General features: G+C 35.1%; 1 protein-coding gene across 1 annotated transcript in view; it reads right to left on the reverse strand.

Moving 5' to 3' along the window:
• Positions 1-111: 111 nt before the first annotated feature.
• SYNJ1 (synaptojanin 1) overlaps positions 112-17,911 on the reverse strand; it is a 73,532-nt gene continuing 55,732 nt past the window's right edge. The window contains exons 25-31 of the mRNA XM_058186215.1: positions 16,298-16,426; positions 15,490-15,528; positions 13,765-13,809; positions 11,719-11,789; positions 6,874-6,991; positions 6,228-6,433; positions 112-2,898 (exon numbers count right to left, since the gene is read on the reverse strand). Of these exons, the coding sequence (XP_058042198.1) occupies positions 2,080-2,898; positions 6,228-6,433; positions 6,874-6,991; positions 11,719-11,789; positions 13,765-13,809; positions 15,490-15,528; positions 16,298-16,426 (1,427 nt within the window). The 3' untranslated portion in view covers positions 112-2,079. The remainder of the gene's footprint in view (positions 2,899-6,227; positions 6,434-6,873; positions 6,992-11,718; positions 11,790-13,764; positions 13,810-15,489; positions 15,529-16,297; positions 16,427-17,911) is intronic.

Here is a 17,911-nt window from a genome sequence, read left to right on the forward strand (position 1 = left end):
TCCTGATATTCCGGGGCCTTTATATAAAGATTACCTCTGATGATCTTAAATCAGAAAGATATCTGAAAATTTTAAGTCCACAAGGGTAAAGCCAAATTCTGACAGCATCAATAATGGAGATATATTCCTAACAATGGGAAAATTTATTTCATAAAGTAACATGTTTCACAGTATATGTATATGCAGTATTGTAAACCATCAATGCTAATATTGTAATGGAGATAGTCAATTATTGTGTACCACAGGCAATAACTTGTAATACATTAACAAATCAATTTGCACAGGAAAACACTTAAAAGAAAATAGATAGGATTTTAGACTGTTGTAACTTTGACTTTCTAATATTGATTTCCTTTAGCAGTACATATTATAATAAACTACTCATCCTATGCTCATACATGCTTTGTTGCAATTTTTGTGGTACTTTGCTGCCAGATTTTATAATCTATTGAAGATGCTGAGGCCTGTATTTGAAATTTAATAGGAGAACTATAATAACTGAAATTATTCAAACAAGGACCACATATAAAAGAACTCTAATTGCACTACCGAGAATACAGTTGTGTTGCTAACATTATAATACCAATGCATAACACAGATGTTAATACATTATGGAACCAGAAAATTTATAGTTCTACTGCTGTTTCAAAATGTACAATTTTAAAAGCACAATATAGAAGTCATTGTATTTAATGACTGTAATAAGTAGAAGTGTTATATGAGATGATTTATATAAATACATTGGAACAGTATTATAGAAATTGAAATGATGGTTTATTTTTACTGCTCCATGGAATGAGGTGCTTCACTCAGATACCACAAAAGAAAAATATTTTGTAAACAGAGCATACTATACCAGTCTGCAAATACAGCAAAAGGAACAGACGTATTTAGCATGGCCCTTCTCAAAAAAGATTTTCATAAATTTAAAAAAGCAAGCAATATAAATAGGTGTGACAATATGACTAAGAAAAGACTATCTTGCTTAACAGTAGTATGGAACAGACATATATTTCCTTCATGACATGAAAATACTACATTTAAGTGCCATCTGTTGCAAAAATTTTGGAAGCAGACTATTGCAAGTTTACAAAGCATTATGTAGGGGATTATAGAATCTGCCTCAAGAAGCATCACCTATAACACTGATGTTTGTCTGTGGAAAGAGACATTTAACTTATCAGAATAGTACATAAACCATTGTTTTGTTCGTTGATACCATATTTGAGACACATTACTTCTATACATTGTAAAGGAAAAAGCTGGGAGAGTTGAAATATATGGACCATCTATCCAATTACTTCTTTACACAGATCTTCCTATCAAAATTAATATAAAATTTCCTTCAACTTAGAAAGCAACATTCGTATTAGAATAGGAAGCTATATAATGAGAATAAGATCAGGAAGAGAATAACGATAAAGCTGCAACAAATTTTTTCATGTCTGCAAAATAAAGCATGTGCAATGATAGGAAAAATATATTACTATATATTGTTTAAAATTATTTCAATTGTTGGGGGAATTCACTTCTACAAATCTTCATAAAGCTCTATTATAATTTATTTCCCAACATTAATATTAAACAATTGGCATCTTAATTAAACTTTGACAGTTCTTTGGTGAATACTTACGTATAAATATACCAGTTATCAGATACTGGAAGTGGTTCTACATTCTAACAGAAGGGCATTTAAAATGGTATTTAAATTTTTATATAAGAATGTTCAAGAAACAATTGTTTAAAACTCTTATGTGCCTTATTCAGAGAAACCAATACATGCTTGTTGGTCTTGAAAGACAAACTTAATGTTATACTTTCCTATGAACTAAAGTGAAATTGAAACAAGCATAACTTTTCCTTGCATTGTGTCCATTAAAGGAACAGAATGAGATCACTATTTAGTTTAATTCTGTGCATGATTCCCCACCCTGCCACCTTTGTGTAATAACTTAAGAATTAATGTTCAGTGCATCTGATTAAAATATTGCACATACAGAATTAAATCAATGCCCAGTTCCATTAGTTAATTTTAACTAATAATTTCTACCAAGTTTAAATAATTATATTTTAAATAATTTATCTTTCCATAAAATCATGTGTCGGTAATGTTTTAGGTGCTAAACAAATTAAAGGATCTGTGGTCGAATTGCTGTTGGTAGATCTGGATGGTATAGGAGGTGCAGGAGGGGGTCTTGCTGGCAATAGATGAAAAGATCCAGAACTTTTGTTATGACCACTGTAAACATTAAAGTTTGAGTCAGTGATATTTTGTTCAGTGCCCAGTGAAAAATAAGTTGCTTGCAGGGAAGAAGCTCTTTTTAAATCAGTGGGATTGGCCAATGGTTTCAGAGTTAATACTAAATCGTCCTCTTCAAATGTTACCCAACCTTTTTGTTTTCCATTGTTAGATATAGAAGATGTACTCTGCAAACTAAAATCATCTTCAAATGTATCAACATAAAATGTAGCTTTCCCTTTCTGATGAATAGGAGGCTTTAGAGATGGAAAAGGATTAAAAGTGGGTCCTTCTGCTGAACAATGTGAAGTTGCTCCAAATTCTTGAGATTTGGTTCTAAACGGATTTCCAGTCTTAATATTTTTGTCAGTAAAAGGGTTTGTGCTGTTTAATCTGGTAGCAAATGGATTCAGAGAATTGGACGTGTATACCTCAGATTTACTGTGTGCTAGTGTATGTGGTGTACTTGTGTTACTGAAATTAAAATTGTCTATTGCAGAAGGCAGGTTTTTCAGCTTCTTTTGACTTAACGATACAATTGGTGACATCTGAACTGTCTGAATTTTAGATTCAGAAAACAGCTGAAAGGACAGATCTTCAAAAGGATCATTGTTTAGTTGTGTTTCAAGCTGAACAGCGTGAACTCCATTTGTTCTAATCTGAAAAATAAATACAACGTTCAAATATGTAACTTGTCTGATAAAAGATCCATTGTTCATGAAAGAAGCTGTGGATTTGAATATCTGCCTTTTGTAATTTGCTTTATACTTGAAAAATATTCCTAAGTTTCTTTCTATACAATTTTTTTTCATTATTTTCACTGCATTATCCCTGTCAGAATATATTCACCAATGTATCTACTATGTACACAGACATACAGTATGAAAGAAAAATTACAGAAGTTTTCAGATCACAACAGAATGTTTGGGTTAAAAGCACTGCATGGTATAAAGAATTGAAGCATTAAACTAATAAAAATTCATGTGTAGAAAAAGTTATTATAAAATATTTTTCATAATGAAATCTTAGTAATTAAGTCTTAAGCCTTCTCATTTTTAAGTGCAGGTTATGTTAATTTGAAAAGAGTAATGAGAAAGTTTTACTCATACTTGATAAACAGGCCAAAATAGAAAATATTTTCTCTATCATTTATCTATTAGAAATATGTCCCATGAATTTCAACAGAATTAAAGCTCAGTGAGAATGGAAATCATACACAAGCTCCCAGCCCTAACCAACATTCTCACCCATCCAAAGCCTTTCTCTAGTGAGCTCAGACAATTGCCCCAAGGTGACTCAAGCCAATGGCCTGGTTCACCCTCCCAGCACAGGGAACATAAGATGCTCTGTCCAAGTACAGGAAATAAGTTTAAGTGTAAAGGCAAGTTATTTTTAATCATTTAGACACGTTTCTTTTAATATTAAAATATCTATTATGTAAAACTAAACTCCAATAAATATAATAATTAGACACAATGTAAAACCATCAAAGGTTATGACTTGAAATATTACACTCTAATATTGAGATTACATTTAGCAAAGCTTGACTTGAAAATTCACTATACTTAAAAACCAATGATCAATATATAACACTGAATCTTAACTATAGAATAGAAATAAAAGTTTAGCAGCAATTAACGTATTCTGTTTATAACTAGGTTATTACCAAAACCGAAAATAGCATATTATGTTTTAAATTGCATTGATCTCAGATGCAAAGAAGCTTTTTTTTAAAAAAAAAATGAAGATTAATTTAAAATTATAACAAGATCGATTTTATGTTAAAAGTAACTTTTTAAAAAATATGATGGAGAAAGTTGACTTAACCAAAAAGAAAATTTGAAAATAAAAATGAAACCAATATTTCTCCTGATTCTGTAATGTTGTCTCAGGCTACTTGTGTTGATCAGTGTTAAATAGTTTCAGATAGTGAAAGAATCAAGCACCCTCAGTTGCAAGAGTTCTCAAAATGTGAGTAAGGTCCACTTGAAAAATTGTAAATAAGACTTCAACTTTTCATTTTATTAAATAAGCTGCTAAACTGTTCTGTTCCCTTTTACCATGGCAATAGCAAGAAGCTGTACATCCCCATCTCTCTTTTCAATTAATGTGTCACGGACAAAAATAAGGCTCTTTTTGAATAAATGTTAAGTCTCTCAAGTATGCTGTCATATTACTTCCATTCTCTCCACTTCCAAATAATAATTAGTACAAATGGGTATATTGAAACATATATAACACAATTTGAAAACTCTTGCCCTAGAGGGCATAGCATGTCAAGTTAAGTAAGTTGCCTTATATGTCAATAAAACGATGCATATTTGCCTATTCATACAGGCAGGTGATTTCAGTGCAAGCACAGATGTATGAACATAATTGTTCATACATCTTTTATGCTAGAACATATGGAGAACATAGAATGGATGAAAAAATGTAAGTCCAGTAAAGAATCAGGTACCTTTTACCCTGAAGGTTGATCCTGCTTGTGAAAAGGAGACAGATATCAAAAGAAAACATTAGGGAGAAATCCAAGGTAACATGCTTCGAAAAGACTCAGTATTACGTTGGCCATATTAAGGGAACTATAATTCAGGTACAATGTACATGCAGACATCTTTTTCCTGCACTAACCTGAGTACCTCAGAACAAACAGCATTTCTCTGTGACCCTGGTTTACAAAGAAGGCTGGTAGTTGCAAGAAGTGGATTTTGTGTCACTTTAACAAAAATGGGTATTCCTGTCCTTACTCAAACTTTTCTATATTCCTATGAAAAGTTGGGCAGGGTTTCAAGATGAATTCTCTTGAAATATAATTGGATATAGAGCAAAAGTTACTTAGATCAAATACCAATAATATTGTACATTATGGAATTGCTAAATTATGGAAATTCTAAAGGTTCACAATTTTTCTCTTGCTGTTCTATTTTCTGAAGACAAATTAATAAAGGTATTAATTTCCTCATTTGCTTCATAGATCACAATAATATACTGCATGTACAATTGCTAACATACATCAACATTAGGACAGATTAATTATATATCAAATTAAGTGTTTCTTAAAAATGGATTTTAAATTATAAACTACAATTTTGAACGTTATTTTATTTTTAAAACAGCAAAGGTAAGTGGGCAGATACAATTTTCAGATTTGAGATTATTTTCTTGTAGCCAATGAAAAACTGTATTTTTCCATCTGGCTGATCTTTCATTGTAATAAATTGAAATTGAATTTATTTGTCCAGGGCCGTGATAGCTCAGGCTGTTAGAAGCCTGTTATTAGAACATAGCAGCCTGCAATTACTGCAGGTTCAAGCCCGGCCCGAGGTTGACTCAGCCTTCCATCCTTTATAAGGTAGGTAAAATGAGGACCCAGATTGTTGGGGGGGCAATAAGTTGACTTTGTAAATATACAAATAGAATGAGACTATTGCCTTATACACTGTAAGCCGCCCTGAGTCTTCGGAGAAGGGCGGGATATAAATGTAAATTTAAAAAAAATGTTTTTAAGTCTTAATTATTTCCCCCCCTCTTTATTTTGGCATTCTGTTGTTGCAAATTTTATTCTATATTAATTTCAATATTTGCATATTTTTTTGCCTTTTGGAAGTTTAAATATTTTTCTGCAAACTGTTCAAGGAACACTTTGCAGAAACAGAACCTCTCTAGGAAATAAAATTCTGGCACAGGTTTTGACTATGATGAAGATAACTAATGTCCAATGTACTGAATCCAAGATAATTCTAAACATAATTTGTTAAACCCCTCACTTGAATTATGCCTATGCTTCCTTGTGACAGAGATTAGGAAGCGATAGAACAGTTCAGCCTTAATTTGGACTTTTAATAGTTTAAGCCTATATTGGCAATATATTGTCAATTGTTCAGCTTTCTACACTGAATATAGCAGTATTTTTGAGTGGAGCAGTACGGAAGTAGCAGTAGATAAGTTGCACCCAAAAGAAAATGTTTAAAAAATATTTTGTACATACCTGCTTCTGTGATGGAATGTTGTCAGAAGGCAAACTTTGGGATGATTTGCTGCGGGGGGGAGGCTGTGGTGGTGCCTCCAGGTTTGATGGAGAAGCTGTTTGAGACGTTGCTGTCATAGGTATAAGTGGCTCCTGCATCTTTACAACAGAGGGTTGAACAGGAACTGCTCCTTGTGGTTTAAGTGGTTCAGGAAGTATAGGTGACCCTATGAATACATATTATTTTCTTAGTTCCAATACCAAAAATGTTTTTAATAAAGATAGTGATAATAGTAGTAATGCCAAATCCAGTCTGAACACCTGGCTGACTGCAACAGACCATAATGTTTTTTTTATTTATTGCTCATTTATTAAAAGCACTGAAAAAAACAGTAGCAATTCTTTCTTATAGACAAAAAAAGCAAAACATGCTTTGCAATCTTTATTTTATTTATTAATAAAATTTATATGGTGGCCTAACTCACTCAGAGTGAATCTTGCCTTATAGTTGACCTAAGTACTGACTCGCTTTAAAAATAAGAAGTGGGTATTTTGGAATTAGGTTTCATCCAAGGGATAGCATCTGTATTCCCTTGAATGCACTAATAACACTCCTTTATGTAGAAAAATTACATTAAAAAAAAAGAAAAATGCATAATATACTCACCAATTTTACCTGTTGTTAATTCTGGTGGCTTAGGATGGAGTTCAGACATATGCTTTCCTATAGAAGGACGCACATGACTTTGTGGTACACTAATAACTCCAGCTCGGGGAGGAACAATCTGAAATGGAAGTATAGATTTTTAAGCACGACTATAATTGGAATTGGTTTGTTTCAAAGTAGGCTGGCAACTTAAACCAGTTGTCCCTAGCCTAGGGTCCTACAGATTCATTGGGCTTCAGTTCTGTTGTCTTCCAGACTGATAGTCTCTAGATGCCCCATTCATGTGGAGGCTCTTAAGTTAGAAAAGGCTGCTTCACCTATTTCTTGGCATCCTAGCAATTAATAAAAGCTTTACATTTTTCAGTGTAAAAGTAAGTATATATATGGATCTTGGACATCTACAAAGGAATATCTATTGGATCTGCACAACCCTTAAAAGTAATAAAGTCAAGGAAAAAGAGGCTAGCCTGTGTAACTTGCAAGGTGTGTGCTATGTTCGTATTCCTGCCTGAAGAGGACTCCAATTCATACCTGCATCAAATGCAAACTGATCAAATTACTGGAGGAGGAAGTGGAGGATCTACAAACGTTTAACTACTCTGAGAATTATCTGTGGAAATGAGAAATTCTGGAAAGGACAGAAGTCCATCTACAAACTGAACCCACCAAGGAAGAAACAACTACCAAGAAAAATGAAGCCTTAGAAGAAAAAGGAGGCAACAGGTCACTCAGAAGACAAAACGCCTGAGAGGACCTATGCTTGCTACTGGAGCTTAACATTCATTTTCTTACCCTCTCCCTAGAAGAACGCATACAGACATCTGGACAAGAATCTTCATCGACTGTTACAGTAACAGGAAGAAAAATAGCTCAGACTGTCACAGAGAAGAAGAGCCTGCTGGGTATCCAGAAGAGGAAAAGTCACGTGTTCGTGACTTCTCAGAGAAATAGAATAGAATAGAATAGAATAGAATAGAATAGAATAGAATAGAATAGAATAGAATAGAATAGAATAGAATAGAATAGAATAGAAATTTTATTGGCCAAGTGTGATTGGACACACAAGGAATTCGTCTTGGTGCATATGCTCTCAATGTACATAAAAGAAAAGATACCTTCATCAAGGTACAACATTTACAACACAAATGATAGTCATAGGGTACAATTTAACACTTAATGATACAACACTTAATGATAATCATAGAGTACAAATAAGCAATCAGAATCAGCAATCTGCAGACCAGACAACCTATCAAGCTGTGTCCCAGATACAAAGTTCAAAGACGTGACAGTGAAGCTTACCCAACTAATTGAATTCATTGATTATTATTCCTTTCTTCTCGTTCATGTTGGGACGAATGATACAATAAAAAAGAGCCTGAAAAAAAAATCAAGGGAGGCAGGAAAGCAAAAGAGGAGCACAGGTGATGTCAACATCCAATGAGAGAATGGAGGATTTCTGAGGTAAACCACTGGCTCAAGAGCTAGTGCTGCCTGGACTATGGTCTACCTATTTATATGTAGGGCTCCTGGCAAGAGACCGAGTACACCTCACAAAGACTGGGAAGTATGGACTTGAAATACATCTTGCTTGAGCCATCTGAAAGGCTTTAAACTGAATCTGGAGGCCAATTTCTAGGACCAAACCCAAAGTATAAATATCAAGACAACGAATCTGACAATAAGGAAGGAAGTGGTGATGAGGAAATGACACTCAGGTACAAAACAGGAGATGTAGTTAGCACATACAAGGTCAGCCATAAAGGGCTCAGATGCCTGTAATAATAAAAATATGGGGAACAAACAGGGAGGACCTGAGCCATAGCGCAGGAGGACAGATACAATACTATTGCTATTACTGAAAATTGGTGTGATGGAAGTCATGATTGGAGCATACTGCTAAAAAGAAATAATTTGTTCAAAAGAAACAGATGCAACAAAAGGGGAGCTGCATTGTATGTAAAGAATACTAGACCTTTACAGAAATACACACTAAGGATGAAGATCTTCTTGAAAGTATTTGGATGAATACTAGGAGGAAAAAAAAAACACAAGTATAGGTGTATCTCCAGCCAAGGTCACCCAACCAAGCAGAGGAAAAGTCACGTGTTCGTGACTTCTCAGAGAAATAGAATAGAATAGAATAGAATAGAATAGAATAGAATAGAATAGAATAGAATAGAATAGAATAGAATAGAATAGAATAGAAATTTTATTGGCCAAGTGTGATTGGACACACAAGGAATTCGTCTTGGTGCATATGCTCTCAATGTACATAAAAGAAAAGATACCTTCATCAAGGTACAACATTTACAACACAAATGATAGTCATAGGGTACAATTTAACACTTAATGATACAACACTTAATGATAATCATAGAGTACAAATAAGCAATCAGAATCAGCAATCTGCAGACCAGACAACCTATCAAGCTGTGTCCCAGATACAAAGTTCAAAGACGTGACAGTGAAGCTTACCCAACTAATTGAATTCATTGATTATTATTCCTTTCTTCTCGTTCATGTTGGGACGAATGATACAATAAAAAAGAGCCTGAAAAAAAAATCAAGGGAGGCAGGAAAGCAAAAGAGGAGCACAGGTGATGTCAACATCCAATGAGAGAATGGAGGATTTCTGAGGTAAACCACTGGCTCAAGAGCTAGTGCTGCCTGGACTATGGTCTACCTATTTATATGTAGGGCTCCTGGCAAGAGACCGAGTACACCTCACAAAGACTGGGAAGTATGGACTTGAAATACATCTTGCTTGAGCCATCTGAAAGGCTTTAAACTGAATCTGGAGGCCAATTTCTAGGACCAAACCCAAAGTATAAATATCAAGACAACGAATCTGACAATAAGGAAGGAAGTGGTGATGAGGAAATGACACTCAGGTACAAAACAGGAGATGTAGTTAGCACATACAAGGTCAGCCATAAAGGGCTCAGATGCCTGTAATAATAAAAATATGGGGAACAAACAGGGAGGACCTGAGCCATAGCGCAGGAGGACAGATACAATACTATTGCTATTACTGAAAATTGGTGTGATGGAAGTCATGATTGGAGCATACTGCTAAAAAGAAATAATTTGTTCAAAAGAAACAGATGCAACAAAAGGGGAGCTGCATTGTATGTAAAGAATACTAGACCTTTACAGAAATACACACTAAGGATGAAGATCTTCTTGAAAGTATTTGGATGAATACTAGGAGGAAAAAAAAAACACAAGTATAGGTGTATCTCCAGCCAAGGTCACCCAACCAAGCAGAGGAAATAGAGGCACCTTTTGGAAGTCAGTAAGCTGAAGTGTGCAGGAAACACACCACTGTAATAATGGGGGATTTTACCCTGAACTGGGTAACAACTGGGAAACAAGCTGCAGCAAGTGGAAGATGGAACAGGTACCTAACATACATTGACAACTTTATCATCCAAAAGATGGGAAAAAGAACTACAGGATCAGCTACACTGGATTTCATACTTACTAATAAGGATGAAATGATTGAGGGAATGGAAAGTGACCATGTCATGCTAGGATTCACCATAATGCAGGCAAGGATAACTGAACAAAATCAGACTCATGTTCTAGATTTTAAGAGAGCTAACTTTAACAAACGAGGAGGATGAACAGGGAGGATTCCATGGATAAAAATTCTGGAGGAAAAAACAGTTCAGGATGCTTGGGAAATTCTGAAAAATGAAATAAAAAAGACCCAAACAGAAACAATATCACAGAGAAGAAAAACAAGATATCTAAGGAGCTTGGCATGGTTGTACAAAGAGCTCTCTGACAAACTGAGGGACAAACAGGACAAATATAAAAATGTAAAAAGGGATTTAATAATTGAAACAGAATATCAGCAAATTAGCAAATTTTTGCTGGAGGAGTTCTTATGCTATATTGATGGTTAGTTGCTCAGACCCTTTGTCAAACCTTCCAGGAATTGCCCAAATAATCCCCCCCTTTAATTTTCCCCATTTTAAGAACCTCTGTCCCATACAACCCAATTATATTCACCCCCCTCCATATTTTCAACTGTAGTATACAAGTCTCTAATCACAAGCGGCACATCCTGCTTGCATGTTTTGTCAATTTCAGATTGAACTCCTCAATTTCTTCTTCAGTATCAGAGATTAAAGCCTAAAGTTGGATAATCAATGGATTATCAATGAAGCCTAAGTCATGGACTGCATGGTAGTCTAGTAATGTTCTTGCTATATCCTGCCTAACCATGAAAGCAATATCGTTTCTTCTTTGTTTTCCATGTAGTAAACAATTTGGGGAGTAAACAATATGATTTTCTGACTGAAAGTGTCCAGTTCCAGTCCAGTTAGCTTGCTGAGATATAAGCTTAAATGAATCCAGTTAATTACTAATTAGGAACTAACTCACGACAGAAATACAACCATGTTTGTTATTGACATATCCTATGTGAAAGTACAGGTTTATGTTTATGTTTATAGAATGGTGAAATGAACGATGACAGGGAGCTACATCTTCACCACCTTTCTATATACTTTCACTGCATGCATTTTTCAACCCCAACCCATATCTAAGGACAAAAATGAGCCATGCAACAAGAAAAGTGATTGAGATAATAGACTCAGGATTTCTTTTGGTAATATTAAAATTAATCCCACTCTTTTATAAATGGTAATTATTATAGAGATATCCTGAGAGTTAATTAAATGGGTTTAAACTGAAAACTTAGAATATTTAAGTTTTTCATTAAAATACTCACCAAGGACCTTCTGGCTAATATCACTAGAGAATATTTTTTAAAATGTTACATAAGTAAATGTTATTCTATTCTTAGTTTTACCAGAAAATATATATCCTTACCGGTCTACATGTACTGGATCCAGATGTTCCTGTGTTTATTTGTCCAGTGGGAGGCTGAGTCTGATTATAAGCTAAAGAAAGGGGATACTTAATTAAAATGTATTTCTAAATTCAGATTCTCTATAATTACTAAATATTTAATATTAATATATAGCATCTATTATCTTTGTGGAATAGGATTTTCTTTTAGATATGAAAGGATGGCCTTCCCTTCCAAATTTGTCGTGCATATTGGTCACTGAAACTATACACTGAATACTAATGATTCCTGCAGTATTAGAAAATTACAACTGTAGATTCAAAATCCCTTTTTTAAAAAATTGATAGAACTATGTAATAAATGGAGATACCGGTTAATACCAGGAATTTCTCCATTAATACCTGTGGTGGAAATGGAGAAATTCCCTAAGATTGAATTGAAAGAATGGATTAATAAATTAAAAGATAATCAGATATATACAGTAAATGGGAAGACTGGAAGAACAAGATAAAGAATATAACACAACTAAAGAAAGTTTTATCAGATATTAAACTGGTTGAATTTAATACAATTAGAGAAATGGATAAAAATGGAAGAAAGATTCAAGGAGAAAGATAGACAACAAAATCTGAAATGATTATAAAAAAATGTGAGGTGAATGAAGAATATATAGGTAAAGGAAAAATTGGGAAAATATATAGAATATTAACTGAATTAAAAGATCAGGCAAAAGGTTTAAAATTAATTTGGGAATCAGATTTAGGGGAAATAAATGACAATGATTGGAAAAATGTTTGGAATAGAAGATTATATATGCCAGTTAAGGAAAATGGATATAAAATGATATGGAGGTGGTATCTAACACCATGTAAATTAAATCAAATAGATGTTAAATATACAAATATTTGCTGGGGGTGCAAGAACAAGGTTGGAATATATAAACATATGTGATGGGATTGTGATAGTCCACAAAAAATATGGGACATAGTGTTTAGGGAAATTAGAGCATTTTTTAATGTAAATTTAGATATGTCACCAAGGATTGCATTACTGTTGCTAGTGGAAAAACAGAATATAAATGAAACAAAAAAGAAATTGATTGTAAATTTGATAATGGCAACTAGTTTAGTGATGGCTAAATACTGGGGACGAAATTGGGATATTCCAAGAAATGAGTGCTATAATGAAATTTGGAGTATGGCAACAAATGATAAATTAACAACAGAAATTAAATTTACAAAAGGGATGATTAAAGTAAATAATTATAATGAAATATGGGGGGATTTTATAAAAACAGTGTTGGTGGAAGGCAAAGGGAATAAATCTACTCAAGAATATATGTTGCTTTGGAGGGGATAAGGGGATACTTGGAATATATCTTGTTATAGAAGTAGAAATATAAGAGAAAAATGGTCTTGGGTATGTGTGTGTGCACTGTAATATTTGTATTTCCCCCTTTTTTGTATTTAGTTATATGTATTATGTTTGTATTATTTGTATTCCAAAATAAAAAATATTATAAAAAAACACACCTAGTATGACTACTCTGATAGTAAAAAAAGGAAAAGAAAAAGAAAATTATAATTGTATACTGTAATCCTTATAACTTTGTTCTACTAATGAGTTATTGAGATAGCATTTATTTCCTTTTTTAGTATTGAAACTGGTTCAGCATACCCACAAATATATGGTCCTATTTAGGGATCTGGGAGACTTTCTAAAAAAGCATTAAATCTTACCTTTGTAATTTGTATCATTTATAGAATGATTTATTTAATAAGATTTTTTTCTCTACTGTCAAACCACTTTCTCAATGAACTATCTTGTTAATGGCACAGATAAGAATATTAATAATGAATTATTACTGAAATGAATAAGTTGCTCAGTTCCAAAAGTCTCTAAATAGCTGGCAACATGATTCCATTTGGTAAGAATATTTCAAACATTAACATTAAATTTATGAAATATAGACAGAAATCTAAATGTTCACTAGATATGAAATTTAGAGATTAAATATTTACATATTCAGTTTAAAAATTCAGCGTGACATTAAGAAAAAGAGTTACCTTCTTCTCTCCTAGCTACAACAGGGCTGGGAGGAGCACCAAAACCTTATCAGAGGAAAGCAGAAAAGTACTGTATAACATGTAAGCAACATACCAGATTAAGAAAAGGCAAAAATAAAGAGAATTGCAAGGCTTTTTAATAAGATTAATAAATGTTTTTAATTACAATAGTTGCATTATATATTATTGTAATATGCTCAGTAAAAAAATAAAAGCTGGTATATCACTCTTATATAACACAAATAGCTGCAAACACCAATTTACCACTGCCATAGCCCTTGGGAGGGAATGGTCACTCCCACACAACTAGGGGTAACAAATATGTGTTCTTTGCCCTAGAAGGGCTCAGCTGAGGCTATCAAGTGCTTGGGCAAATGTAGACAACAGCTGTTGGGTCCCTTAAGAGGTGGGTTGTAGTGTTGATTATGCATGTGTGAATGTGAAGGGCCGGGTGAAAGGAGGTGAGTGAGTAGGCAAGAACATCAGGATGGTGATGGGAATACAAGATCCAGAATTTTCAAGTGGTCTTGCTGTCTGACATCAACACATTCAAACTTGGTCCCTGGTTATTAGGACCCTGAGCTCTGCTGTTATTTTTGAATGTCAGATTGGTTTGTAATAAGGCTACCCTCATCTGTAATCTTATAATAGATGAGAGTGCCAACCTGATATGCCTAACCAAAATCTGGGTGGGCCTGAAAGAGGGTGTCCCTCTATCACAGTGGTGTCAAACTCAAGGCCCGGGGGCCATATCTGGACCACGGGGCCGCCCTAGAAACAGCAAAGGACTGGCCCGCAGTGCCTCTGCCAGTGAAAATGGAGCTTGGGAGGGCTGCATAGGGTCCTCCCAAACTCCATTTTCACTGGCAGAGGGTTGCAGGAAGCCATCGCAGCCGAAAATGGAGCTCACAAGGGCTGCATGCAGCTCTCCTGAGTTTCATTTTCGCTGGCAGAGGGTTGCAGGAGGCTGTTGAAACCAAAACAGAGCTCGGGAAACCAAAACAGAGCTCGGGAGCAGAGTGGGTTCGGGCTGCCACAGGCACCCCTGACACCATTGACGTCAAGCTGGCCACACCCACCCTGCCCACACCCACCCTGCCCCACCCCCGAGGTCAAACACAACCCTAATGTGGCCCTCAATGAAATAGAGCTTGAAACCCCTGCTTTCAGAGGTGGGTTTCAGTTTATGGTTATACATCAGCTGAGATTCTACTGGAGGTGGGTGGAGAGGCTGTTGTTATCTTGCAGATGTGAGATTCTCTGATTAAAATTGGGCACTATGGAACAGTTGGGATTGTTTCTGGTACTGTCCTTCATGGTGCCCAACATCAACCCATTGCTTGACTGGCCATAAAATCTCTGAGGTTGTTGGTTCGTGGATATTTCAATTAGCCAGAACAGATAAAGCAGGCCTACTCCAGGCCCCTCCCTTTACTGTTGCTAGTGGGATCTAGGAAGCATGCCCTTTTCATGACGGCCGCTTCCTCTTTAGTCTCTGTTTTAACCTTCTGGAAAACTGTAAACTGCTGTAAAATGTTGGCTCTTTTGCAACTCTTTTGTAAAACTTTTTTGGATTAGTTTCATTGTATCCTTATTTATTGATTGATTTTATGTTATTCTTTACTTTGTAAGCTATCCAGCCAACTAAAATGAGCACGAAAATCACTAAATAAATGAATAAACAAAACAGCAGCATCTGTTAAGCCATAGTTAAATAATCATTACCTCCAAGTTCTTTTCTAGTAAGTGCAGGACTCTTACTCCCTTAGGAGTAAGAGATAAAGGCAGCAGTAAAAAAAGTATTAATTGAAAAAAAGGATTAGAAATAAATTAAGAATCATAATAAACAAATTTATTATTGTACATTATATGGGAGCTTTAGGCTCATATTGTGTAGTGACAATAATTAAAATAGAGCACTCTTGTATATACATAATCCAAAGCAGCTATCGTACAGAAAACTAAGAAGTCTTGCTAAAACTTCTATTATGTTAAAATAATAATGTGGTTACAAAGAGAATTTAGGATGGAACAAAATGTGGAGATCTAATCTGGGTCGGTCACCGGGAAATGCAGAGAATATTAATTATAATTGGGTTTGAATCAATAGAAACCATGGTTGTAACTGTTTCAAACAAATCATAGTTAACACTATATCACTGAATTGATAGGATATGGGTAAAGCATTAAGTAATAACAGAAGCAATTCCAAAGTCTTTCTGAAACTGCATCAGACGGGTAGGAGGGTAAATATATAAGCCTGATTTTGCATCTGTTTTTCCCATGTCAGACCAAAGTCAAAAAACCTATAGTCTTCTAGCTGTTAATGAGTATCATGACCCCAAACCAGCATATCCAAGAATCAGTTATGAATGGAATATCAACAGCTGGAAGACTACACGTTTCCAAGCACTATGCTGAATTAGGATTCAGCATATCTAAATGTAATGGATAATAAAATTATTAAATATATGTTATCTAAAAATAACAGAAAAATCTTAGGACTATACTGTTTTCATGTTTTATTCCGTACCTGATGGAGGAGGGGGCCTTTGTGGTGGAGCAGGGCGAGCAGGAGGCACTCCCGGTCGAGGTGGAGGTGGGCGTTTTGGTTCCAAGCCTTGAGTAGACTCTTTTAGTTGAGCTATCGGTTGAAAATCTGCTGGTGAACGTGAAAATAATATAAAGGGATAGTTCAAACAGCAAATAATGCTATCACTATGTTAGTGTGTGTGTTACTGAAAGCAGTTCAAGGATTATACCCTAATATAATCTCACATTTTTGGGATGTTTGGAAGCTCATATATGTATGTGTGAGTGGGGGCACCCCCCCACCCCCCCAATCACAGAACTAAACTAGCACCAATAAAGGTAAATACATTAAGGTGCTTTGGAAGCGTCCCTCAGTAAAGATCATGCTGGCTCCCTCCTTGCTGGCTTTCTGGAAAACTGAATTCTTTTGGGGAGAGGGTCTTTTCTTATGTTTATACCTGAGGCCATCTTGTTTTCTAGTTGCTTTGTGTATTTTTCTTTTCCTTTCATATTTTATTCTTTATGTTTTTGTATTGGGCTTTATGTACATTGAATATATTGTAAAGAGTCTACATCTCCATGTTAAAATACCAGGTTTTTGAGTCGTAAAAAAAAAATCAGACTAAGATAACATCAGAATTTTCCTCACCTTTAATATAACATATATACAATTCAGTTGAAAAACAAACTGAAATCTTTTAGAGGGGAAAACAAAAAAAAAGTACAATAACACGTTTGTATCAGTGGTGGGTTGCTACCAGTTCGTCCCGGATCAGGTGAACCGGTAGCGGTGATGGCAGGAGGCTCCGCCCACCCACCTGGGCGCTTCTGTGCATGCGCAGAAGCATCATCTGCACACTCGTGTGCACATTCAAACTAATATTTGTTGAAACACCTTTTTGATTTTATGACAGCATTCAGTCATTTGGGGTAGGAGCCTAACTGCATGGTACATCTTGCCTTAGGAATTTTTGCCCACTATTCCTTGCATAAACACTCCAAATCTGTCAGATTGTGAAGGCATTTTCTGTGCACAACCTCTTCAGGTAATTCCACAGATTTTCAATTGGATTCAGGTCTGGGCTCTGGCTGCGTCATTCCAAAACTTTGAGCCATGGTGGAGCAGTGGTTAGAATGCAGTACTGCAGGCTACTTCTGCTGCCTGCCAGCTGCCTGCAGTTTGATTTCCATCAGCTCAAGGTTGACTTGGCCTTCCATCCTTCCAAAGTCGGTAAAATGAGGACCCAGATTGTTTGGGGGTGATATGCTGATTCTGTAAACCACTTAGAGAGGGCTAAGCAGTGTGAAGTGGTATATGTCTAAGTACTATTGCTATTGCTGTCTTCTACTGGTGAAGTCATTTTTTTGTTCATTTGGAAGTTTACTTTGGATCATTATCATGTTGAAACGTGAAATTCCACTTCATCTTCAGAATTTTAAGTAGAGACCTGAAGATTTTTGACTGATATTTGGAACTGTTCATAATTCTCTTACCCTTGACAATTGCCCTAATTATCGCTGAAGAAAAGCAGCCCCAAAGTATATTGCTACCATGACTTTTCACTGTAGTTATGGTGTACTTTTGATGATGCACAGTGTTGTTTTTGTGCCAAAG

Source organism: Ahaetulla prasina, chromosome 5 (genome assembly GCF_028640845.1).
Source record: "Ahaetulla prasina isolate Xishuangbanna chromosome 5, ASM2864084v1, whole genome shotgun sequence".
Taxonomy (NCBI): Eukaryota; Metazoa; Chordata; class Lepidosauria; order Squamata; family Colubridae; genus Ahaetulla; species Ahaetulla prasina.